Source organism: Gallinula chloropus (assembly GCF_964237585.1).
Source record: "Gallinula chloropus genome assembly, chromosome: 3".
Lineage (NCBI taxonomy): Eukaryota > Metazoa > Chordata > Aves > Gruiformes > Rallidae > Gallinula > Gallinula chloropus.
The window spans coordinates 76,052,655-76,079,310 of record NC_140087.1 but is presented as its reverse complement, the minus strand read 5'-3'; the positions used below and the strand labels follow the sequence as shown (position 1 = coordinate 76,079,310).

The following is a 26,656-nucleotide window of genomic DNA, read 5'->3' as shown; positions in this document are numbered from 1 at the left end:
GGGGACACATCACCACTGGAGTGTATCTCAGAAGCCCAGTGATTCTCCAGGTCAATATAGTCAGACCCCGAAGAAAACTTTTGGTCTCCTTTTTGGGTCCAAGCTCTTGTTCATTTGTTTCGCTGCCCTGGGGACTGGGGGCAGAGGGGAGATTTCCTGTTCTAACATCCCTATTTCATTCTGTCTTCTTAAGGTAATTACTCTGGCTCACTGTAGGTATACTGGATTTTGACTTAAGGCCCTTTTATGCCAGTCCAAGAGGAAAAAAAAAAAGTTCTCAAAGTGCTTGAAAACAGCCTCAAGTCCACTCATAAATAACTATGGAGAATTACTATCTAAATGTTTACTAAGCTGAGGGAAGAGATAAATCACATTATATCTAAATGGAATAAAAATACTAATAAATAGAAGTTTTGCAGCACAGATGGCAATAGAAACAAATATCATTGCAAATGTTTTCCTTTTAAAAGCTGATTTAAACTGAACATAAATGATGACACAATCTTATTTTAAGGACAAATATAGGTTAAATAATTTGTATATTAGATAGCTGAGCCTTGGCAAAAATAGGCAGTCTGGACAGGAATATGTGTTCTTCAAGATTATTAAACATTTTTATTGCTGGCTATGACAGAGTGGTATACAATGGCTAATGATTTTATGTTACTTTCTGCAAAAGTTAAAAATGTTTATTTTTTTATAACTTCAGTAATTTTATTACTGCAGTGAGATTTACACAGGATTTTGTACTAAAAAGCATGAGCAATATGCAATGACTACTGAAAATACGCTGGAGTGGATTACCATGGTTCCCCTTTGTGCATTGGCAGCACACAACCAAGATTGTAATTACGGTTTGCTACCACCTGCCAACTTGAAGAACTGAACCACATGTTTCCATATAGTAATAAAGAATTCTAAGATTAAAAAGCAAATGAAGGTTAAATCCTAAAGGTCTTCAGGGACCTCTGAGCTGTGTGTTTCTTCTGTACTTTTCATCATTTTACTTGCTCACAAAGATGAAGGCTCTTCCCAGTTAAACAAGCCCATCTAATGTGCATTTTCACACAACTGCTTAGAAAATAGAACATCTGTAATGTGCAAACTCATATTAAACCTCATCTTTGGATTTACAGCTTTTTTATCTTGAAGCAGAAAAAAAAAAAAAAAAAGACAAATTGTTCACACTTTCATTGAAACAGAAACTCAGCTGAGAATTTTATAAGACATCTTAATGTGAAAAGGGGATTACTGGTGTATATATATATAAGAAGACAGGGAAAAATTTTCCAAAATGCTGTTATTGGTCCATGATTAAATTTCCATTCCCCAGTTTTTTAAAAAAAATGCAATTATATTTTTACAGAGTGATGATAAATCTATTTCTTTAGAATCACTTAACAGTGATATGAAGGAATAATTTAAATTAACATCAAGTGTATATTAATCTAGAAATTTTTGTCTTCAAATGCCACTTTTGTAATTCTGCACTGGTTCACATTTTTACTCACAGAACCATAGATGTTAAATTTTATTTCAGAACATCTACATGGGGGGAATTAGTATTTGCTAGTGTATGGATGCTTCTCAATAGCCATATTTCAATTTAAATAAACTTAAAAGGGAAAGAGGTTGTGTTCAGATATCCTGTGGAGTTTCTTCCTCATAATTTCTATCATTCTTAAAGACTGATAGGCCTTACATACTTAGTACTTAAAATCACTTAGAACTATGCTTGAAACTACCCAGCCTATTGCCCAGAATTCATGACCTAAGGTTATAAAACTGCCAACACTTATACGCAAGGTTATCATTCCCTACGGCCTTACACACTACGTCTTATTCCTTCTTTCTTATGCTTTCCAATTTTAAAAACTATTTAACATACAACTCTACCATACTTACACATCAATAGCTTAACTGTGCACAAACTCAACGAGATTACAATCTGTTCCCAGCATCCCCTCACCACAGTAATTATTTCCGGCATATCAAGCTAAAGATGTTGTTCCAGAAGATCTTGGCTTACAGTGCACAATTGGCCTGAGAAGTTTGAGAGTCTGAGATTTGCTCCCAACTGGTCCTCCCCACAGTCACTACAGTTGTGCTGGGGATGCTGAATTACATGACATCCCTTAACAATTTCTGTACTATTCCCACTCCCACCGACACCCCCATTTCAGAAGGCACACGGGATCAGCAGTTTAAGGAAATTTTAAAAGCAGGAACAGAATTCCTATTTTTGGAGAGTTTCTGTGTAGGGTTACGTTAGCAGGGTCTTACAGGAATTTTATGCTGCCACTTGGGATGCTGTTCCTGCTCTAAACATAGAAGAGAGACTTCAGTTATGACTTTTAAAACTGATGTTTTCCAAAGCACTTAATATTTTTACAACATTGTAACTATTACACAACCTTGATCCTGACTTCATTGTTCCTAGACAGTCAAACTGAGAAACAAATTGGAACAAGTCCTGAGATGACTTATTTATCTTGTGGTGAACTTCAGCTAAAGAAGTCACAACACAACAATAGTCAAATTACAAGAAATACCTTTCCTAGACCACTGAAGCTACAACACACTACATTTCTGTTACAGGCCCATGAACCTGTATCCACAAGCTTTCCTCTGTTGTCTGGCACAGAGTATCATCCACAGGAAAAGGTTAATCTTCAGTGAAAATATCATCTCTCTGCCCTGTGCATTTGTTGGGGTTACAGAAGCTTTCTTTGAAGTTGGCTGTCATCCCAGTAAAGCTGCATTAAGTAGTTCAAATTAAATATCACTAGTAATACACGTTGGTAGCAAGTTGAAGCTAGAAAGATAAAAGCTTTGGGGTAGAATTTCAGGGCAAAATAGGATTATGTTTGCTCAGTAGAATATTCCTAAAATTATGATTTCCAAAAATGTTTAGGCCCCAGTCATACAGGAATTAAATGTACTCAGTTCTGAAAGTATCTGAACTAGATCTAACATGCCACAACTGGTACAGCAAATTTAGAAATAATTTTCATTTATTCCTGGTAGTGCTTTCAATTACAGGGATACTATCATTTTGAATATTTTCCTGCTATAAAGACTTTCCCTCAGGGATTACAGAAGGAAGCCTATTAAAATGCATCCCCATCCTTTTAGCAGACAAAAAAAGAAAAAAGAAAAGACTGAATAAAACAGGAAAGATTGGAGCTCCAGGCTAAAGCAGAACTCGGACAAAGAGAGCAAGCAGGTGGGAGAAGATTAACAAATAGTCATCCGAGTAGCCTCTTGAACATCCTCTTCCTTGATTTTGGGATTCTGGCTAAAATTAGGGTGGGCTTTTTTTTTTTTTTAGATTTGCCCAAGGTTTGCAGCTATCTAGCACCTTGGCTGAACTGCTGCATCCTTAGGAATTTCAAACTCGTCCTCTGCCTGTGTGCATATCAATGTGTGGTCTTGGTATATCTATCTTGGTCTCTACGTGTACCAAGCCTAATACTTCTGAGCAGTCTTGAACCCTCTGTGGAAGAGCTATACAGATGGCTTTGTACATGCACAGCAAATCTGCAGAACAAATGTATACTTGTGCAGGGGGTTCTGACATTTCCCAGCAGTACAGCAAACAACTGCTTGAAGGAGAAACAGGGTGGGGACTTTAATTACAAGCAATTTTCCACAATATTAGTAACGGTGAAAGACTAAGGAGGCCCTTTGGCTCCTCCTGGTGTGATTAAGGGTTGTGGTGCTTCTTATTGTCTTCAGGAGAGTTCTGGCCCAAAGTAAAAATCAGAGTTGGCTATAAAACTAGTTCAAATATGTGACAGCCGCTATGAATACAGGTCATGAAGTTACAAGAACAGGGTATTTTTGGTAAGCGCCAAATAACATGAGTATTTAAAGCAAACAAATTAACATGAGCAGAGATATGACCATCTGCCACTTACAGAATCAGTGGTTAAAATCTACTTTCTGATGAATTTTTGACTAGACAGAAAGGCCAACCTACAATTTCTATGGGACCAGAACATCATTCATGACCATAATCAGCCTGAGCCCAAGTTAACATGTTTTGGTAGTCCAGACGAGGGGATAAAGAGGTAAAAAAGGAGAGTAGAAAGAATTACAAGTAATTTAAAAAGCTCTGGGTTTAATAGTTAATTGAGGGAGAGGGAAAATGCTATGACCTTATGTGGTGACTTTGTATTTCACCACATCTAAATTAGTCATTCAGGTGGTGATTTGAGACTCAAATTATAACTGAATTTCAGTTTACTGGTAGCAAGTATCTGTCCTGACCTTTCAGGATGCATATGTACAGCTTTGTTCACCAGCACACAGCAACATTCATATTGTAGAAGTGACTTTTAGAGGGTCTGAATGCCTTCAGCTCCTATATTTAGGATCTCTGGATAGGAGGTAGTGATCCTCCAGAGCTGATACTGCTGAGCAGCGTTAACTTTCCAAACTCAAAGTACTATGACCTCCCTGTGAAATATTTAATACACAAATATCAGCCCATTGATCTGATTAAAAGTTTTCTTAAGATTTACACTGTTCAAAAGGAAGAGAATATTAAACTAACAAACATGCTGTAGGGAGGATTTCCTTATATGGTAAAGCAGACTCAGAGCTTAAGATGATGTGCAAAAGCTATCTGTAAATATTAATGCACTTTGACATTGAATACTGCATATCATACATTTTAAGTGTTTTCTTACTGTGTGGATGTTTACAGTGAAATGATGTGCTTCTTCATCGGTCTGTTTTCAATTCAAAGTATGGCTTCATTACAAAGAATGATACATAAAGGTTAGCAGCATGAACGTTTCTCCAGAATTATCACCAAGCTGACAAGCATCCTTAACACAACCTTTAGATTGCTTTTGTGGGCACCAGGCAGCATTAGCTGTTCTTTACTCTCTTTTCTACAGCTCCAACTTTTCAGTACCCAAGATGGGTATTGACTGCTTTTAATATGAAGTAGTTTTCCCCCGGCTGGGACTTCATTTTGCAGTTACCTTCATTAAGCAACAAGACGCTAAACCCTTGTAAAATTCCTTCAGCCCTAGGAGTATGGCTTCCATCAGTATGTTTTCACATTGTTATTACTTACTCTGCTACCTTCTTTCATAATTTCCTACAATACCTAAGCAGAAAATAGCCATGAAGACTTCCAAACACAACAGCAGTATACAAGATTTGTAAGTCTAAGGCAAAATGATCTAAAACATCACATGTGATGCTGAGAGAATAAGGACACTTATGGATGTATACACTAAGAAAAATAATGGAAATTTCATTTGGATTAACTGCTGGTTAAGTGGTACTGGCAAGCCAAAAGTGGCAAAATCAGGGACAATATCCCTCCTGCAGCATGAGAACAAAATCATCAAAGCTTCAGAAATGTCTGTATGTTTCTTTCTCTGTGCTTTGCCATTACTCCAGTGCATGTGTCCATTCTCAGCTTACAAGGAATTACACCCATATAAATTTCAGGTAACTTTGTTTACTCTTTTTTTTTTAAATAGAAAGTTTTATTTGCCTCAATTTTCTGCAGCACCTGGTGATAATGAACACACAGAAGGCTCTGAAGTTGGTATCAAGCTACCAACAAAATGAGTACCAATTGCAATGAGTAGAGTTCCTCATACATATAAGTAGTTACTTTGAATCTAACCTACCTATCTATCTGTCAAGCCAGAATACATACTGAGGAAGATCAGGTTGCCTTAGTAACCCAAGTCCAGTTGTACAGACTTGAGAAAGACTGAATAATTTTATCTTTCTGAAGCACCATTGTGCCACTGCACTTAAATAACTTACATGAGTAATACATACATTACCAAACTCCGCATATAAACTTTGAGGTATCTCATGCTATGGGTTGTAGAAGACATTGCTTGGGAAAGCTTTTTCTTCTTCTTTCTTACCATTTGTGACCCTTGTGGCTGTCATCTATTAAAAAAGCTAGCACTTACTCATTGTTCCTCTTTTTTGGAGTTTGTTGGAGAGGAACAATCAACACCATTACAGAGATAAAACTCCTCCTCCAGCTGTGCCATGTGCAGCGATTAATCTTGCTCAGAAAACAACTAGTTACCTAAGATTGATTTTAATATATGAGATTGTTGGAATGTTCAGTAAAATCTTAGAAAGAACAGTGGTGGCACTCATCTGGCATGCTTTTTCCTGTGAATAGCTTTTGGCTACTCAAATTTCAGGCCTGAATTGTACATACCATGCTATTAAGTTGTAATAATTGAAAGTTCTAGAGAAATGAATCTAACGATACCCAGCAGAACAATTTTAGTTCCATGAGAATATATTTAATTAACCCTTAATCATTTTCACTTTTATGACACTGGAAACACTTCTAGGATTTGATTTACAAAATTATTATGCCATTAATAAGAGAAAGATACTATTGACATACCAAAATCCAATTTAATTACTCCCTGGATTCCTCCAGAGGCAGGGAGAAGCTTGCAATTTTCTGACACTATGTTCCATTTTTAATATTGTGAAATAGACAATACCTCCAAGTAGGCCAGAAATGTTGCATAATTGCTTCTATCTGAGCTACAAGCACAACTATAACAACGTATTCTGGCTACCTTGAAAATTCCTCTTTGGCTTTTTCTGTATCAAGTATCCCACTTCAATCTTTACTTAATACTGCTTGTTAGAAATATCCTCACATCTAAGAGCTTCTACAATCACTGTCAAGAACTTTCTATTCTTTCATTTTTTGAAGGTACAGTTTGTAGTGTATTTAAGAAAATGGAAATTACTTAACTATTTTAGGCGTGGATAGCTCATCTGGCTGCTCCAGAATTTGTATATAAACACAAAAAAAATCTAAAACTTGTTTTCAAACTGTCAACAAAAGCATGCCTGATAACTTGTACAATGAATAGACTGATAGATGTTAATGAAAGGCCAAAATTTACATACTGCAAAACCCACATGAAACAGAGGAGAAAATAACCTAATAGAGCTGGGCCACTAAAACCTTGAAAAAATGCTGTCTTCTGTGCACCATGCTCGACAATCCTGGCTGAAGCAACATGTGTTCCCATATAATACCACAAGAGCCTGACAGCTCAAGGTGCAGTCTGTCCTGATTGCAATAAAAACAAAATTTAAAAGAAATAATTTTGGTCCACAGCCATGGCTCACAGGCAACACATCTTGCTTTTCTTGCTCTTTTTTTACTGTTTTTGGAATTCTCCTAAACACCTCAATACTTATGCATTTTCAAGACTGTGTGTGTGAAGTCCCACTTCCTTTGAAGTTTATACAAATTAGGCCGCTGATATTTGTCACCAAAAATTCCAGATATTCATTATAGAGAGATATTGGATAAGATAAGCTGAACAAATTGAGATTTCTTCAATTAGTTCATTCCAGCAGCTTGCCCTGCATTGTAATTTTGTGTGCAGCTATCTTTATTTCTCCTGTGTACTGTGAGCCTCTGTGGCAAAATAATCATATCAAGTATTTAGACTGGTATGTTATCAGGGACAGATTTTTTTTAATTCTCAGCTACCAGAGATGGAAATCAAATGTGCTTTAAAGTGCTCCACGGAATATTCTATCCCTTTTCTTAATAGCAGGTTATACATTTATTGTTAGCGAGCAACTGCAAAGTCTGAGCCAAGAATATGTAATACCACTTTAGAAAGTACTACTGAGTAGCTCTTATGGTTAGTTTAGCTTTCATTCACTAGTTAATTAAACTTCTCTATTTTGTATGTATCCTTCTCACAAAAATAGCATTAAGGGTGATCTTACACTCTAGGTGTCAAAGGTCCAAAAGATGCAGTATCCATAACAGTTAAATCAATTAATAAATGTGAAAGAAATGTATGCGGTAAAATTATTTAAATCCATAACTTCTGTAATACCAGACTGATAATGTAAACAGAGATTATGCGAATATCACCCTCTGATTTGCAAACCAGAAGAAGGAAGACATTGTGAGAGGATAATGACTATCCATTTCCAACATCATATGATAGTTCAGAAGACTGTAAAAGTCAGCGACATGGATAAGAGGAATTAATAAGTACTCCTATTTTTCATAACCTATAAATATAGTATGTGATTTTTTTTAAAAAAACCCCACCCATATATACACATACACGATATTAAACACTGCAGACCAAAGGAAGGCCAAGTCTACAGTTATGTGTGCAAATTAAACCAATGCTCCTTTCATTTGGATTATTACATAATTGTTAATTACATGTTCATTTGTCTTATACAGTGCAAAAATGCAACCTGTGTTGATCAGACTTATGCAGTGAGCAAGGCTGGTGTTTACAAAAATGCTGGCTTATTGCAAAAGTTGAATGCTGACTCAATATTTAGGGTTTTGTGGTTCAAAGTATGACCTCAGCATTTCTTAATGCACTCTCCAAACATTACAGTGAAGAGATGATCATTCAGTTCCTTGTGGAATTTTGATAATGTCAAATACTCTAATATCCAAATCTCTCATGAACATTATTAACTAATGCATTTTTACAATGCTTAGTTTCTACTATACTTAGTAACAGCCTAAAGTATCTGCTGTTCAGTGTATTCAATCTGAAATTTGATTTTCTGGAAACATGCAGGTTTCAGTTCCAATTTGGAGTGCTCAGAATGAATCAGAACACAGATTGTCAGTTTAGCAAAACATTATAAGTACCTAAGAACTGAATTTGTGATGATTTAACAATACATGATTTTCTCTTCATAAGTGCGTTCTGGCTACTCCTAATAACCTCCTTGTTTCAAATATGTTTGGAAATGGCTTCCAGGAAGATTGTCTCCATCAGCTTTCCAGTGATGAAGGTCAGGCTGACCACCCTGTAGATTACTGGTTCCTCCTCCTTGAAGACAGGAGAAACATTTATTTTTTCCCCAACTGTCAGGAAGCACCCCTAATAGCTATGACCTTTCATAGGTGTTCAAGAGCAGCGTTGCTATGATCTGTAACAATTGTGGATGCCTCCCATCAGGCATAATTTTGTTTAGCTATTCCCTGACCTGATCATTTGCCACCGAGGTCTTTCTCCAGACTTTTCCACTGGTCTCAGACACCTGGGATTGCTGAATGCGCTGAAGGCTGGTCTTACCAGCAAAGCCTAAGGCAAAGAAGAGTGAATACCTCAGTCTCTTCCATGTGCCTTGCCATAAAGCCCGCCTCACTGAATTCAGGGACAGGTTCACATTTTCCTGCTCTTTCACTGCCAGTAGGAGCCCTTACTGTTACCCTCCACATCCCCTGCCAGATTAAACTCCAAATGGGCACTGACTTTCCTAAACCCATCCCTGTGTGCATGGACAGCATCTCTACATTCTCCTTCGGTCACCTGACCCTGCTTCCACCTCTTGCACACTCCCTTTTAATGTTTGCGGTTTTTTAGAGGCTCCTCCTGCCTTGTGCCACTTTTGCTTGATTTTCTGTGTATGAGGTTGTGCATGAGCGTTCCTCAACTTTGATGAAGTGGTCTTTGAAAATCTAGCAGTTCTCCTGGACCCTATGGGATTCTTCCAAGCAGGTCCTTAAGCGGCAGAGACCAAGGTCTGCTCTCTTCAAGTCCAGGATTCTGTTCCAGCTTTTATTCTCACACCTACCTCTCAAGAACCTGATCATCACAACCATGATCCACTATTCCTTGTTTGTATATAGGAGGTCTAGCAGTATGCCTCACTTTGCTGGTTCCTTGATCACTTGTGTCAGCAATTAAATGCACTCCAGACATCTACACTGCTTGTTCCCTGCCCTGTTGTCCCTCCAGCAGATAGTGTGGTAATTCAAGTCCCCCATGAAGATGAGATCTGTGAACATGAGGCTTCTTCAACTTATCTGAAGAAGGTCTCATCTATTTCTTCCTCTTTATCAGGCAGTTTGTAGCAGATACCCATCACATCATACTAAGCTTTGGTCTGCCCTCTAACCCTAAGCCATAAGTTCTCAGCTGTCTCTTCGCTTGCCCTAGGCTAAGGTCCACACCTTTCTGTCACACTCGGCGCACTATTTTCTCACTTTTTTATGAATTGCCATCTCCATTCTCCACCATTCCCAGTCCTAGCTCTTTCCTCACCAGGTTGGACAGCTTGTGGAAAATATGCTTTTTGCCCCACTTTCACAGCTGGATTCCATCTTTTCCTAGCAGGTCTTCCTTGAACTCCTTGTCCAATCTTCAATGAAATTGTTCCAAATACCCATCAATTACTACATTAACATCCAAACACATTAAAAATCTAACCATCTTTACAGACGATGTTAGATGAAAGGCAGTATCTTCATAACACAATCAAATACCAAGAAAACGAAACACTGTTTATGTGAACCCATCTTATATTACTGACACAGTTCTCTAGTTAAATGAGGTAGTTTGATTTTTCTTGGTAAAGAATCAAAATAAAATAGAATGTTTAAGAAAAGTTTTGTTACTCACAGTGGTTGAGAATGTCACATTCCTAATCAGAAGAGACCACATGGTGAAGCTCTAACCCTTCAGAAATGGATTTTAATGGAAGCATTGACACAGTGCTAGCTATACCATCATGAGTACAACACCAATACATTACTCCCTTATGGTAACAGACAGTGCTGAAGCTGCCCTGTAATTTGGCACAGAACATTTCTATACTAATGTAATGTGACAATGTTATTATGTCTGCTATTTTCTATGCCATAATAGCAGTATTCGTTTCCACAAACATGCCATTACATTCACTAATATGGCTATACTTAAAGACTGCCCGTGTAAAAACAGATGTAAACTTATAGAAAGCAGATAATCTCTTATAGATTTGTTTTGTTTTGCCAGAGTAATTTTCAACTCTACTCTTCTAAAAAAGCTGAATTCCCTGGGAGGATAGCTTTCACCGCATAACCTGCTGTTACAAATAGTTACGATGCTCATGATGTATTTTCTCTGAGGAGTTGCATGCAGCCATCCATTTGTAAGAACAGCCATTAACTGTCCTTTTAGTATAGTCTTCTATATCATCTCGTTTTGTAGGAACAACTGCTACTGGTCTGCTTTACACTTACCAATGTAACACTTCTGTCTGTCACATCTAAAGCGCGCTGTTGCCCTGAATCTGCAAGTGTCACATCACATCAAAAGAAAAAATGACAATCCGTATAGCATCTCGGGGGCAAAACTTCCCCTGCATTGTTTATCTTCCATTAAATAGGAAACTGTAGCACACAGAATGTTCCCACCTGTGCCAGCACGAAGATTTACAGTCCATGGGGACTCCATACTCACTGTAGTAGAGTATCAAGACTTGGAAATAAGCAAAACTTTTGTGTATTCAACTGTGAATGTTCCTGACTGCACTTGTAAAAACTGTAGCTTTACCCATGACTGACCCAGGTCACTTTCTATAGGAATACATGCCTCATAGTTCTCCTTCGCTCTAGCTGACACACAAAGGACACTCTTGGACTGGGAAAGAAACAACCTGCTTCATATTATGCTTATTTTAATAGAATTTAAAAAAAAAAAAATCTTAATTTTAACCTATGCACATTTTCAGCTTGAGTAGTACATTCAGCAGCAGAGGAGTAGTAATTTGCTGTTATAGGAAAGATTAAAGAAACTTCTTGCATACTGTATTAGTGTTATAACACTTTTAAAAAAAACCTATTTCTTTCATTATTTCCTTCAAGCTGTCTTTTGGAAATTAAAGACAAGAATGATACACGTGAAACATTTACATTGGTAAAGCCTAGGAATGATGCCTGTCAAATCTTCGTGCACTGAGGTTACTATGGGAAACGTGCTGAAAGTATCAACTCAAATACAAGCAAGGTAATTTGTGCACATTTATGCAAATTGCAGATGATACAAAACAGGGAGGAGTGGTTGATGAACCAGATGTGTGTGGTGCCATTCAGAGGGATGCTGACAAGCCGAAGAAGTGGGCTAACAAGAAGCTCGTAAAACAAACGGGAAATGCCAAATCCTCCACCTGAGGAGGAATAACTCCATGCACCAGGACATGCTGGGGTCTGACCAGCTGGAAAATGGCTTGACAGAAAAGGATCTGGGTGTCCTAGTAGACACCAAATTGAACATGGATGGGTCAGTAATGTGGTCTTGCCACAAAGGTCAACAGTCTCAGTGGTTGCATTAGAAAAGAAAACATCACAGAAAGCTTGAGAGATGTGATCCTTCCCCTCTACTCAGCACTGCTGAGATGCACCTGAAGTGCTATTTCCTAGCACTGGGCTCTCCCATCCAAGAACCACATGAGCATACTTGGAAGAGATTCAGCAAAACGCCAAAAAGGCAGTTAAGGTCTTGAAGGACGTGAAGAGAGCCTGAGAGAACACGGATGGTACAGCCCGAAGAAGAGAAGGTTCAGTGGGGATTCCATTTATGTTTTAAATTACCTGGTGAATGATGGTAAAGAACACAGAGACAGATTCTTCTCAGTTGTGCCCAGTGACAGGACAAGAGGCAACAGAACTGAAACACACAAAATTTGATCTAAATATGAGGAAAATGTACAGGGAGGGCAAATGAGCACTGGTATGTGTTGCCCAGAGACGTTGTGGAATCTCCAGTCTTGGAGATATTCAAAATCCAACTGGACACAGCCCTGGACAATCTGTTCCAGCTGACTAAAGGAACAGATATTTTCCACAGATCCCCTCTCACCTCAGCCAATTTGTCACTCTAAAATTTCTACTCAAATGTGATCTCTAAGAACTGGTGGAAAAAAATAGTGAGAAGCTGTGGTGGGTTAACTGGAACAAAATAGAGAACAGTTTGTGGTGGGTTAATCCTGGCTGAGGGCCAAACTCCCACCCAGCTGCTCATCCACTCCTCCTGCTCTGACCTTGGTGTTCCCTCTGCTGTTTCTCACTCTTTTTGTTTACTTCTTCTTAATCTGTCCAGCATTTTCATAAGAATGAAATACTTTCCAAGCATGTTTTCATAGAGGTGCCACAAGCATGGCTGAGGTACTCCACTGTGATGTGTGGTGGGTCCATTGGAGCTGGCCATGTCAGGCATGGGGTAGCCCTGGCCTCTCCTCACCAAGGCCATTCTGCATTTCCCTGCTGACAATACCTGGACAAGGAGGGATGCAAGTATCCATAATTTTAACTGTTTTTCTTATGACCTTATTAAATGGTCAATTACCGAGTTTGGTAACAAGAAATCACGACCTATGAAATTCTGATGTCCTGAATACTCAATTTTACATAAAATAGTATGTTCAAATATGAAGTAAGCCAAGGGCCTGCCTTTGTAGCAGCACTGGATTAGATTTCAGCTTCTGCTAACCAGCACTGCTCCATGTGCAATCTGCAACGGAAACACACTCTCACATATCACTCAGAAACATGCCTAAAGCCTTCTGAAGGGAATGGATTCTCCCAGACCTCTTGGTTGCTGAGATAACCTCTTTTCAGATGAAGGGAATTTGTCTTATTTCAGTGCTGCAGAGGTTTAGCATGTGGTGTGCAACTTACACAAGTTACTCAAAACTGTAAGTAACATTTCATAATTCTTCTTTCCATTATGCTCTTCCCAAACACAGCAGAGAGAAGTCTAGGAGCCTTTCACCTATACCAGTCTCACAAGATTTACTTTGCATATTTTTGGTATATTAACTAACCTGAGGAACCAAGATAAAGCAGAAACCATATGTATTGTTTTCCAGAATCTGCATTCTATTATAAAACATCCGTATCAGGGATAAATTCATATTTCATGTTTGTGATACACAGAAATTAAATAAAAATATTTATCTGAGAAAAAAAAAAGTCTTTTTGGCAGACAGGTTCTATGGTAACCCTTTACCATAATCAGAAATAGTAGACAATTATCTGATTGTGTACAAGGTAGTCCATAATGTTAGTATGCAAATGATCCTTCACAGGTTGGATGTCTTTCTATCTACTGTCTATCACAGTAGATGTCTTTCTTAAGTTCATCGGTTCACCAAATTTATGCAATAGCTACCACTTGAACCAATAATTAATGGAATATTCCAGGTCCATACATCAGTTATTCCTGAAACAACCTTATAAGCGGAGTTTTTTCCTTTGCTAGATGTGCAATATATAACTTCTTCATAGTTTTTAGTTACCTTTAGAAGAACTCAAAGATCACAGAAGAACAGAAATAGTAACTTGAAAGTAAAATAGAAAAAAAAATCATTTTTTCCTGTAGCAGATAGAGTACTGAAATCTTTAAAAGTATGTGCATTGCAGTATGACTAATCACTCATTGCTGGGAAGGGCAAACTCATATACACAAAGTAAACTCAAACCTTTGCTCAAATTATCAAAAGTTTTTTGATACCACATTTCATTTCTACCGTGACAACAACTGCTGAGAAACAGGCTGAGATGGGCCATTTCCATACTTTTCAAACATGGTCAAGGGAAGAAAAGTGGAACTTTCATGAGGATAACGAATGTAGCATTTACATAGAATTAACTTTCTAGCCTTGTGCTAGCCCAAATTTGAGCCAAGAGCTTTTTAGATTATAGTTATTCTGCTATTTCAGGGTTTGCCTGAGAAGGTGCACCTTGCTGTAAAATTGGAGAACCAGAACAAGACATAAAAATCCAGAAGGATTGACTAGACAGTTATACTAACACTTTCCACCATCAGTCATTCATTCAGATAAATGTATACAAACAGAAATAAAAATGCTCAGCCATAAAGAAATTCCTTCTTCTTATGGCTGTAAAAAATGTGCAACATTTGGATATTTCAAGTGTGATGAGTTAAAAAGAAAACTTGGGAGCTGGCTTTAATCAGTTACCATGGATCATTATGGCTCTCGCGGATTCCACTTTCACTTCTGCATAATTCTATTTAGATCAATAAGGCTAGATTGGAATAAAACTAGATTATGACATCGGTGAATCAGGCCCCTTATTTTTGACACATTTAAGCTTTTCATGAAAGACCAGATGGTTGGTATATGTTATGTAGTTTTATTCAGATGAAATTTAAAAGAACTAAAATACTCGGCATGCTTTTATTATCGGCATGCTTAGTGTGTCACTTAAAGAAATCTACAAAGGGAGATAATGAGCCTTGTCAACTGTTTCACGGTAATTATAGCCCTCATGATATAATGCCACAAAATTACAATATAGCTTAAGATAATAAAATGTAAAAGGTTTTTCAATCAGGGAAAAAAACCTTATTTGTAACATTTATGCAGGAAAAGGATTATTTCAAGCAGGTAACCATCAGTATATTAGACATGCAATCAAGTGTAATAAAACCAAATTCTGTCAGCATTTGATCCTGCACATTGTCCAAAGTCTATACAGTATATGTCCAAAATTTATACAGCTATGGTCATCCCACAAACCTTATAGATTTTTTGCAGGGTTCACCAGTTCATCTAAATATCTACTATTAAAATAATATAAAGCTTCAGAGACTTGCTTCAAATATCGCCTTAAAGCTCTTGAGGGTTCAGATCAGCATTTTTTTTAGTGTACTTACGGTCATTGCATAACGGTCCACTAAAGGAGGTCATACTGCAGTCACAACTGAATCCATCCCACTGCTGTAAGCACACTCCCTGGTTTGCACACGAATCCTCTTGGCACGTTGTGCTGGGGCCTGATGAGAACATACAAAAAAGGACTTGCACTTTGTCTTCCAAATAATGGCATTTCTCACTGGATCACATTAACTTGTTGCCAACATATCAAATCAAATGAGCGAAGAGTTACCAAGTAAAACACACATAAACTTGCTGATTTTGTAGCAGCACGTAGTATTAAAAGGGTGGGTTCAGTTTTAAGATTGATGTGTCAAACACATAAGAATGCACAAACTGAAGCAGAGTTATTCCAGGTACAGTGGGAATGTTAACTTTGTTGTAAATTATTTGTTAATCTTGTATCAGACCATTAACTGGCTAAAGGTTTTCTACAAATTTCAGTATTATTTTTTTTCCTATAAATACATTTCAAACAGCAAAGCCAGAGGCTAGAGAAAGCAGAGATCTGGGAGATGGAAGTAAAGATTGGGAAGTAAAATTGGAAAAGAAAAGTCATAAAATAAAATAAGAATGAAACTACACTATGCATTGCTTTTAATCCCACAGATTATTTTAAATGATTTAGGTCTGAAATTAAGAGGAGTTTGGGATTCTTTGGAAGGAATGTTGGCAAGTGCTGATTCACATGCTTCAGGGATCCCATGCAGGTTCCTTGTTTACAGGGAAATGCAGAAATTTAGACTACTAATGAACTGGCATGCCAAAATGTGACATAGACATGAAAAACAGAGCTACTCTATTTCTAGAGAATCGTAACTAGACTACTGAAATATAAATAAAATTTGAAAAGGAATGATCAAAGCACTAAAGCAATCACTATACAAACATATTCAAGACTGAAAGCCTTTATGCAAGCTATGCTGGAAAATGAGGGTTCGTGTAGCCCATTGTTTTAGAGGTGTGAAAGACAATCTGAAACAAAATTACACACTTTAGTTCTGAAATTTGCAGAGCTTTTATTGCAGAAATCCAACTGTGCATTGGGGGTTTCAGTCTTGTTTCATACACACAGGGCTATCTACCTTGCAAATCAGCTTTCATCAATGCAACTTTGTCAGCAAAATAAAAAAGCAAAATATATTAAATGTTAGTAAGCAATATTGAAATGGCAGCAAACACAGAAAAAAAACAGTCAGAGTAAAGTGCATGCTGCTGTTAAAGAGAGAAAGAAATGCCATATAATGCAAACAAATTAATGCTAATAGCCATAAATCTTCAGGCAAGCCAAAATAAGAAAGCAGTAATTTGCCAGTATTTTACTACAAATATAATGGTTAATTGAGCTGATGACATGTAATGAAGGAAAATTAAAAGTTGGAGTTTTTTTCTTCCTTGGATAGATATGAATGCATTAGCAGAGTAAATGCATGGCTGAATCCTGACTAGCCATTTGTCATATTCAGATGCACTGAATTCAAGAATAATTAGCACCATCATCCTCTCTGGTCTTTCTTTTGTTTAGCCTTTTCGTTGTTACTGGTAAATGAAGACTGAAATACAGACGGTGAACTACAGATTACGCTGAGCTCATTCACATTTCACACTGACTCTTGACATTATAAGGAAAAAATTGGTTCTGGGATTATAAAATTCTCCTAAATTGTTTTGGAGAAGCCCCATCAATATTCATTTGAAACTCCCACTGCTAGTCACTGATGACAGGGCAAAACTGGTCCAAAGATTATATAAATATTCTAAATTATCCTGTGGAGAGAAATCCACTTAACCCTTCTTTCACATTAAAGCTCCTTCAAAGATCTCAGTGTGGCATTTTCTTTTGATTTGCCAGTATTTCAGAAAAATCCATATCAATATGATTTAAGTCAGTCCAATGGCCTCTTGCTTGAAATGAAGCTCTGCTCAAGCATGCTCTTAACCAGGGCCTGAACAGTCACCAGTGCAATTAAGAATGAGGGCAGTGTATGCTGCATCCCTGTTCTGGCAAAATTACTAACTGTTCTGTTTTATTCTGTAATAACAATAATAATAACAACAACAACCACCACCATCGCCACCATAACTGATTGATGACAGTGGGCGGACATAGGATAGTGATTTCCTTTTCTTTGGAGTTTTTGAGCCCAGAAGTTTAAACATTTGGGCATTACATCACCCTTTCTTGAGCTGGGGATTATAATGACAGAATCCTGTAGCTGACAAGATAAGACACATTTTTTTCTCACCAGATTCTGCTACTCGGAAACTTTACAAAGATGAAGTGAAAATATCTGTAGGTGTTTAAATGTTATATATTCATGCATTTATTTACACTTTAGTTATGCAATGTTAAATTTCCTCATCTTTGCAAAAGTAGAGCAAAAGTCACAAGGACTTAAAAGTGCATAAACTGCAGGACCCTGAGGCACATTAAAAAGCACGTGTTAAAACACATATATTTGGCAAAAATGTAGATAGGATCTTGTTAAAAAAGCAGCATATTTCATTTTTTTATGAAATTGATTCTTAGTACTTTCGGCTTGTCAATACTAGTCATTATTTTTAAACTGTCATCAGGACTTGCTTATGTGTAAGAATTTCATTTATTAAAAGAAGGCTTTTCCTTGTGCCTTTTTTTTTCTTGGGAACAGAAAAGGACTGCTTAATGTCAGTAAATACTATAATATCTACCATAACAGGTTTATATGTTTCTATATATTACAGGCTAAGCTATTTAGTAAAAATATTGTAATGATGTACTCTTCTCAAGCACCCACCTTTTGATTCACATTTATGTAAATATTCTAATTTATTCAGTTTTCACTGCAGACTTTTTAATTGACTGGATTTTCATTTACGTTTGTCTTATGTGAGAGCTTACATGCTACATATTATGCAAAAAGCATTATTAAGTAGCACGTTCCATGGTTTACTATATATTGAAAAAAACATATTCAGTATCTCACCACCAAGAATCTTCATGTAGGTTAATACTTAGAATCTTTTCCTATACATCATTTGATACACAAATTACATTATATATGTGCATGCAGGCACGCAGTGCATTTTTCTTGTATACTTATTAAAGCTTTTATTTTTTTATATCATGCTGTAATTTCTATAATCCTGCTTTACTTACAACATGTAGAGAAAATACAATGGATTTAACTAGAGAAAAACTGGGCTGATATGTCTAACCTGGCTCTGGGGTTTGCAGTTAACGATTCGAAGAGCTAGTTAACATATTTATGTTTCTAGTTGTTAGTTCTATCTGTTGTTGTTCTATCTGTTCTAGCCATTGAAAATTTGTCAACAAGGTGAATTCAGCCAAGTGTAAATTATATTCAATGCTCAATGATAGAAAACAGAGATGTCTATCTGCTTGTGGCTGGAACTTCGAAATGCAAGCCTGGTAAATTGCCACACCAATCCCACGTGTGGGTTTGCAAAAAATGTTCCAAAGTAAGATTTTTTAGCATGCACTTACAATGGTAAAGTTATTGAGAAATACCAATATTTTAAGAATAAAATTCTATTATGCCTTCACTGTTTTTTTGGTTGGTTTGTTTTTTTGGTTTTTTTTGTTTTTTTTTTTTTAATGCCAGAAAGGTGGGTAATTCAGTCCCATCACAGTCTGAAGAACATCAAATCCAAGTTCCTCACTTCTCAAGAAAGATTTTGGAGCAGGCCAATAACTTTACCGAAGGACACAAATATACCCACCAGTACAGTCAGCAGTCTTCTGGATTGAGAATGGCCGTGACTAATATTTATTGTTTTGAAATTATTTCTGCTGCTGTACCCTGGGATCTTTGGACTCAACATCTCAGGGGACTTAGAGAGCATACACACCCCACTGTGAGATAGATGCAAAACTCTCAGCTCTCTATGGATGGAGACAGTCGTGTGTGTACACAAGAGACTTCTAGAAGGCAGCTAAATTTGCAAGTGACTTAAATCATATTTTAGGAGTCAGAACATTTTTTTGTATATCTGATCCTTGGTCTGCGGACAAGAGGCTGACAGATGGGTCAGACAGGAAGACTGGAAGTTAAAAAGGGAGACAGAAGTGTTAACTTGCAAGGGTTAAGCAGAAACACTAGATGGGAATATTTCATTCCTCACTGTTAAAAGATTTCCTTCTGTGGGCAAAGGACTACTGATTAAGCATTCTCTGGGAGCCAGGCAGCACATCTGGTTTGACCATTTTGTTTGTGTCAGGTGATTTAGGTGTTGGAAAAAGCTAACCGAAAAAGGAAATTTTTGTATGGCCTTTATTAAATTGTTGGTAGCTTTATTAAATTCACCGATAGCTGAGTTGTGCCTCTGGTTTAAAAGGTGAACTTGCACTCTAGGCCTGTGGCAATGTGTCTTTGAAGTACATAAAATTCATTTAGAAAATTACATAATTTCAAAGGAAGCTATGAAATGCATAATGGAATTAAGGTGTACTTTGACTCTCAGAAAGGATGGTGCAGGCATGGAATTTGCTAACATCATTCAGAAAGCAGAATCTAATTTTCAAAACTCAGTGACAAACTAATTTATACATATTTTTTCCATTCTTGAAAGAAATAAATAGTCACAAAAGTTAAGGAATAATAAGTTTTGAATTTTACATATTTCTATGTGCTCTCAATAGAATTTATATTGGTAACTAGAGGCAGCAGGTAAAGGATAAAAAATTTCAACCTGTACAAACTTACTGTAGGCACAACAAAAGATGGGAGAGAATTTACCCAACAGAAAGTTTTATCTCGTGAAGCTTGAGGAAACCCCCCAGCTCTGCTTAGATTTTTTACAGTGTCTATTTGCAAACTTAACAAACTTGATACCAAAATCAAGATTCCAGTGTGAAACTCTACAGTGTCGTTTACACAATTTTCTGTCCAGAGAAGAACAGCAATTGAGAGAGGGGAAAACATGTAATATTGAAGATAACCACAAAATTCAGAATTGTGTGAATGTGAATTATATGCAGGGACAGAGAATTTATTTAAATTATTCCATAAATCATAGTAAAAATAATGTGGGATTAAATGACAGTTGGAAAAATAGCTAGAGATTGACACTCTTGAATTACATAATGCACCTCTTCTAATTCTGCCCTCGCTTAAATTCCATGATACTCCAGATGAGTCAATAGAGATATTAAAAATGTGAGAGAAAACATATTTGGCTGTTACTGATTTCAGATAGGAAGGCTCATGACAATGCAAATCTCAGGGGTGAGCAAAAAATAGAGAATATGGAAGATTGTTCTCAAAGCAGTTTCATAAATTAACCTTGAATTAATCAACTCAAAATGTCTGCTTTAAAAATGGAAATAATTAGCTAATATCTCAGCATTAGCTAATGCCTAAGTGCTATGAAGATAGAAAGGAGTTCATTTAAGCTTACTGTTATTGTTTCTATCATTAATTAAAATATATCATAAATAAACAATACATGCAAACTATTCTGCCACTGAAAAAGAATGGAACATCCTTAAACATTTAAGAAGTTATCTCTTGCTCTTAGATCAATGTCTGTGCTGTAAGGCAGGCACCCAATTGTCTGCATAATACTAAAAAACATGCAGTCATATTGTAAGACAGGGTCAAACAAGATTAATTAGAAGCCAGTAAAATACAGTCTCTCTATGTATGGAGTGTACATATCAACAAAATTCTGCAGGATTCACACAATACTTTCATTATGATATTAAAGAATAAAATATTAGCATATTTAATACCTTCACATCCTCTTTCTATTTGCCCATTGCAGAAGAGAGCATCTGAGATCAGATCTGGGAGCCGTCCGTTCAAGTCAACCGATGCAAGACAGCCTTGGAATCCCTCTTTTGCATGCACCAGTTTTGGCAAGGACTTATACATTTCTTTGGCCACTCCTCCAATGTACAAATCACCTGTTGAGGAAAAATAAATATTACTTATAAAAAAAAAAACAAACCCTGAAGAATCTTTGACTTGCTTGATCTGGTGTTCTTGTGCTCAATGACAGCTATCTCAGAAAAACATCACAGATTCGTAGGGGTTGGAAGGGACCTCAAGAGATCATCAGGTCCAACCCCCAACATCCTTTAAGACAAATGTAGAAGAAAATATTGATAGCATGTATGATGCAATAAGACATTGCAGGAGTATATTTTTGAAAAGCATATGTTAAATTTACATTTGTATTACTTAGAAATATTTTTTATAAATTACTTTTTTAATTACTCAAGTTCCTGGACATGTCATGTATGTACCAGCTCATATATAGAGGAAACATGCATCTATTTTGCAGATGACGATTCAGTTAGAGAATCTGCATCTAGAAATGCATCTAGCACTGATACATGATGTTAGCATGCTCAGGGAACCTGTCCACAGATCATCCTGATTATGGATTAAGCACACTGAGAAGGCAGCAAATGGAGCACCAAGATCCAACTAAAGTCTATACATCCAGAGTCATCCATTTAAAAGCACAAGAAAAAAAAGGTTTAGGGAAGCAGAAGACTTAGTGAAACCATTGCCAAGCAGCGAAATGACTGATTCTCCCCATCAAACTTCATACCCTGTGTCATCCATGCAGGAACAGGGGGGAGTTAGGTACCTTTAAATAGCATTCTCGACACTGACCAAACAGCATTTGCCAAAAATACATATATTATTACAAACAGCTTTCTTTGATGAAGCTCAGGCAACTTATTCAGGACTTACTCTGGAAGGACATAACTATAACTTTCCCTTAAACACCAAGGGAGAGGATGCTTTTTTTTTTTGTTTTACAACAATTCAGGCTGTGCCTTTCTTTCATGGGTTTGGTGTCTCTGGCAGGCAGAACAGTGCTCTTTCAAAGGAACATAACCTACCTCCCTAAAGTGCAGCTTATGTGTCAGACTATAGGTTTAACTAGGTGCTTTCCAATTGCTGGAAATGCACTGCAGAAAAGAGTCAGATTTGCTTGGCCAGAGAGGGGAAGCATGATCAGCGTGAACACAGCCCCAGTTAAAAGGCTTCAGTCCTTCTCCTGGCAGGCAAGTTGTGCTTGATTCTTTCAGCCACAGACAAAAAAGGAATAAAACTGAGGTTTCCTACATCCTGTGTGAGTTTACTGTCCTGCTCTGTTATCCTCTAACTCGGAGAAAGCAGACACCTTTGCAAGCTTGGTGGGAGTGCTCTGAGCATGCCTGCAGGCAAGTCCCCTTAGGCTCCCAGCAAGAGGGCATCTGAGCTTCTGAGAACCTGTTTCAAGGAAGGTGCTTATGGGAGCATATGACTGTCAGACATCATCCGGTGACACAGTTCTTACTCCTCCCTGGTGACATGCTATGTGCTAGCATATTTTTTCCATAGACTATTTGAATACACATTCTAATCTACCTTGTTCTTTCCAGTATCTCCCCCAGTCTGGATGATTTTGAAGCCTAGGATACAGGATGTACCAGAGTGTTTCAGCATCACCTCAAATGCAAAATTGTTCTTTTCCCAAGTGTTTACCAAGCTTTGCAGGCAGATTTTATAGCAACAGAATTCAGAATGTACTAGCTATCATCACTACCCCATGTGTCTAATTTTCATTTCCCTCTTACTGATACAAGCAGCAGTCACACCTTTTCCTGGTTCTCCTGGCATGCTCGCTTGCTCACAAGGGAGTGCAATTTAGTGTTGTTTGCAGTGGTTACAGTTTGTCTGTTGTTGGCCTGAAACAAATGTCTATCAGATTGTGAAAAATTTATAGTCACGGTGTACCAGGCCTAAAACTCCACAGTAACTAAATTAGTGAAATGGAGATAAAAAACTTAGCAATGTGCATATTATTAGTCTCATAAGACATCCAACCAAAAGTCTTAGCAACCATTATAGCACTGTGGTCTAAGATACCTCAAGTTTTCTTCATTCCACATAGATAATTTGAAAAATAAGACATTGCTTTTCTCTAGAGCTTTGAGGTACAGTATCAATCTCAGAAGCACAGTATCAGACATAACAGATTAAAATATGGTGATCCGTATGTTCCAACAAATAGGATGCAATTCATTCACAGCAGAAAAACTTCTGCTTTTTTCAACCAGATGAACTGGAACCAAAATAAAACCATCTTGCCTCATAAGCAAGGTTCTTCATCTTTTCCTTAGATGGAACATCTAGAAAGTAAAACCCTTCCAGGTTTCCTGAAGTTCTGTGCTTTCAGCCTTCGTTAGCACAGAATACAAAGGTATAAACATCTTGTTTGATTCAAAAAAACTTAAAACAGGGAAACTCCAGAGAACAATCACATCTATGCTAAAAAGGTTATACTTGTTCTATTGGACATGACACATGCAGCCTCTTCTTAAACCTCCAAACATGTATACTGTCCAAAGAACCATTTTTATTCTGTGACTGGTTAAACCTTTAAAACAACAAACTTTCCTGATCTCCTGTTAATTGCTATGATTCATCCCTGAAGTATACTGAGATCACTATGTACAGGCATGTAACAGTTGTCAGTTATAGCTAATGGCTAGTAGAAGTCCAGGTCAGTGTGTCAGCATATGAACCTTAACTTGGAATATTTGCTTCTGAAAATATACACTGAAATGTTTTCAAGTAGGTATCATATAGAATCATAGAATGCTTTGGGTTGGAAGGGATCTCAAAGATCATCTAGTTCCAACAGCCCTGCTATGGGCAGGGATGGAAATCAGAAGTGCAATACATTGAATCTAAGTAAAGTGTAATTCTACTCTTTACTTACAGTTCTTTAAGACTACTGATAGTTAGAACTGATCATTATAAACTACTGAAGATACAGATTCCACAGAGAAAGAGGTTCTGAGTAATATTTTAACTCAGCATTAGCTAATGTGCTACACTAAAACATATCATATGTATCAAGAAACCATACTCAGAATTCACATTTCATAAAGTGCATACAAGTATTTTTGTGACTATGGGCTAAACCTTTCCCAGATTTCATATGAAATGTGATTCGAGTTTGCTGCTGATGACATAAAAACAGAGACAGAATTTTATTAAAGGATAGGCTCTGGAATTAAAACTCAGATTTTTTTTTTTTAAGCTATTTAAATTTTCTCAGTTACTTTTTCACATCTGCCATAACAAATGTTTTGCACAGCTACTATTATTTCAGTTAATCACATGCTTCATTTTCACATTCATCTCAATGAAGTAGTTTCTGACTAAACTCAATCCACCTCAATCTATTAGAAATTCAGACAACACAGAACTGCAGAAAACATTGTTAACTAAAATATTTGTATACTGAATGTGCATTAGCAGAGGTTGAGAAAAGATGCAGCTTGTCCCTGCTCTATTGAAAAGAGATCAGAGGAATCAATAAGAGCATGATAGAGATTCTCAGGTTTTCTCCTTTTTATTTCTAATAAGTACAGCTTTACTACTGGAAATGGTACATGCTCTAAACCAGGATTAATCCCTTGTTGTGTGTCTGCCTACTTACCCTTATGAATTGCATGTAAATTATTTTATTAAGTTAGGTATCACAGTTCATCAAATCAATATTAAGAGATCATGACACTATCTAAACTAGCTGCAGCCTTACTGCAATACTGCTGCCACTGAAAATGTGTGACCATTTCTGGAGTTGAGCACAATGCAAAATACTATTCTATTTATTCCTTTCAGCAGATGAGCAATTTTTAAAATACATATAGAAAGAGATATACTTGCATTACAGTGCTAATCACAGTTTCTGGAACTAAAGTTTAGTCATTACCTTTTTTACATATATTTTCTTCTGAAGTTTATTTTGATTTTTAAATGTATTCCTGCAAAAGTCTCTTTCTCTTTTTCATGACCATCCTGGCTTTCTTTAATTTATAAAGGAGAATAACCAATTTGATATATCAACTGGCATAGGTAAAGTAGAAAATAGTTAAGAAATGGGTGAGGGAATAGAGTGCTCCAAGATTTCCTTCTGATCTCTGGAGAAGCTTCAAATAATGCACTTGATTTGAGAGCAGGTACTCTTCAATCTCACAACTCTCTTCTTACTTATATTAGGAGTCAGTAGAAAGAGTTATCCCCTTTTATTTAGAAAGGGAGGATTGTTTCTTCTTATTTTTCTGAGGCCCCCCAAAAAAAAGTGTGCTAGAGCGTATCTCACTGGCACATTAATTGCAGGCCAGAGGAAAGCAGCACTTCAGAGCTATACCTATAAATCATGGCATTATAGCACTGGTCAGTTATTTCATAAGCACTGACAAAGAAAGTTTAATGGATACAATTTATATCTTTTACACGTAATGAAGATTTTCATTTACTCAAACAGGAGCTTTCCTATTTACACCTATGCATCTCTTCTCTGACTTACAGCTGATTTGTGCTTTGATGAACAAGTGAATTTAACACAGAAACAAATTGCTAGCTAATAAAGGAACTCAAGTTCTCAATGTATTCATTATTGGAATAACACTTAATAAAAACTGCACAGAACACCACACAACAGTGAGTCACACACAACTGTTGGTGAAACAAATACTGCCAAATCCTTCTGTAATAACTCCTCTTTTTTTAATCCCAAATCTCTACATTTCTTCAAAATAAGAACTTTGCAAATGTTAAACCAAATAATTATAAAATAAAAATTGAAGATACTGTTCTAGTTGTTTCTTTTCTGAATATGTAGCAGAAGTATCTTTATATTTGGTACTACTGACATTCCATGGGGTGACCTGTGAGCACTTCTCTCTTTCCTGATGCCCACACTTAAAAATTCTTAGGTGATATGTGCTAGTGGCAAAACCTGTTCATTTAATATAACAGCTATCACTCTCTTCAAGTACTAGGGAATTATTATCCACATGTTTGTAATGGTAACAGCAACATGTAAATATGGCTCAGGGAACGAGCTGTTTAGCCAGGATAGTGTTAGGCTTCTTTACTCTCCAAAACCTGTATCTTTTGTTGTACTGCTGTTTGTTTCTTGAACAATGTTCATTCCAACATGGTTCCATATTTTAATGAAAACAAAACAAAAAGAAGGAAATAAAACAGTAGAAGGAATTGCAGCCTGACTTTTTCACAACCTGTAAAAACAATATCCCTGGAATGTTTTTGTATAGCTGCACAAAGACACCTTCAAATCCATCATTCTCTCCAAAAGCAGACATTCTGTCCCTTCACATCTTCTTGTGCTGCTGGTTCCAACCGTACTTTCAGCTCTTCTCTTC

The 26,656-nt window shown here is 36.9% G+C and overlaps 1 protein-coding gene across 21 annotated transcripts in view; it reads right to left on the bottom strand.

Moving 5' to 3' along the window:
• NRXN1 (neurexin 1) overlaps positions 1-26,656 on the bottom strand; it is a gene marked incomplete at its 5' end in the record, with an annotated part of 727,448 nt that overhangs the window by 347,977 nt on the left and 352,815 nt on the right. For 18 of the 21 annotated variants that reach the window (XM_084260960.1, XM_084260959.1, XM_084260964.1 and 15 more), the window contains 2 exons: positions 15,471-15,590; positions 21,206-21,379. In XM_084260960.1, coding sequence (XP_084117086.1) covers positions 15,471-15,590; positions 21,206-21,379 — 294 coding nt within the window. Of the gene's footprint in view, positions 1-15,470; positions 15,591-16,556; positions 16,584-21,205; positions 21,380-26,656 lie in introns of all 21 variants that reach the window. The other 3 variants (XM_084260962.1, XM_084260948.1, XM_084260946.1) reach the window with 1 other exon arrangement.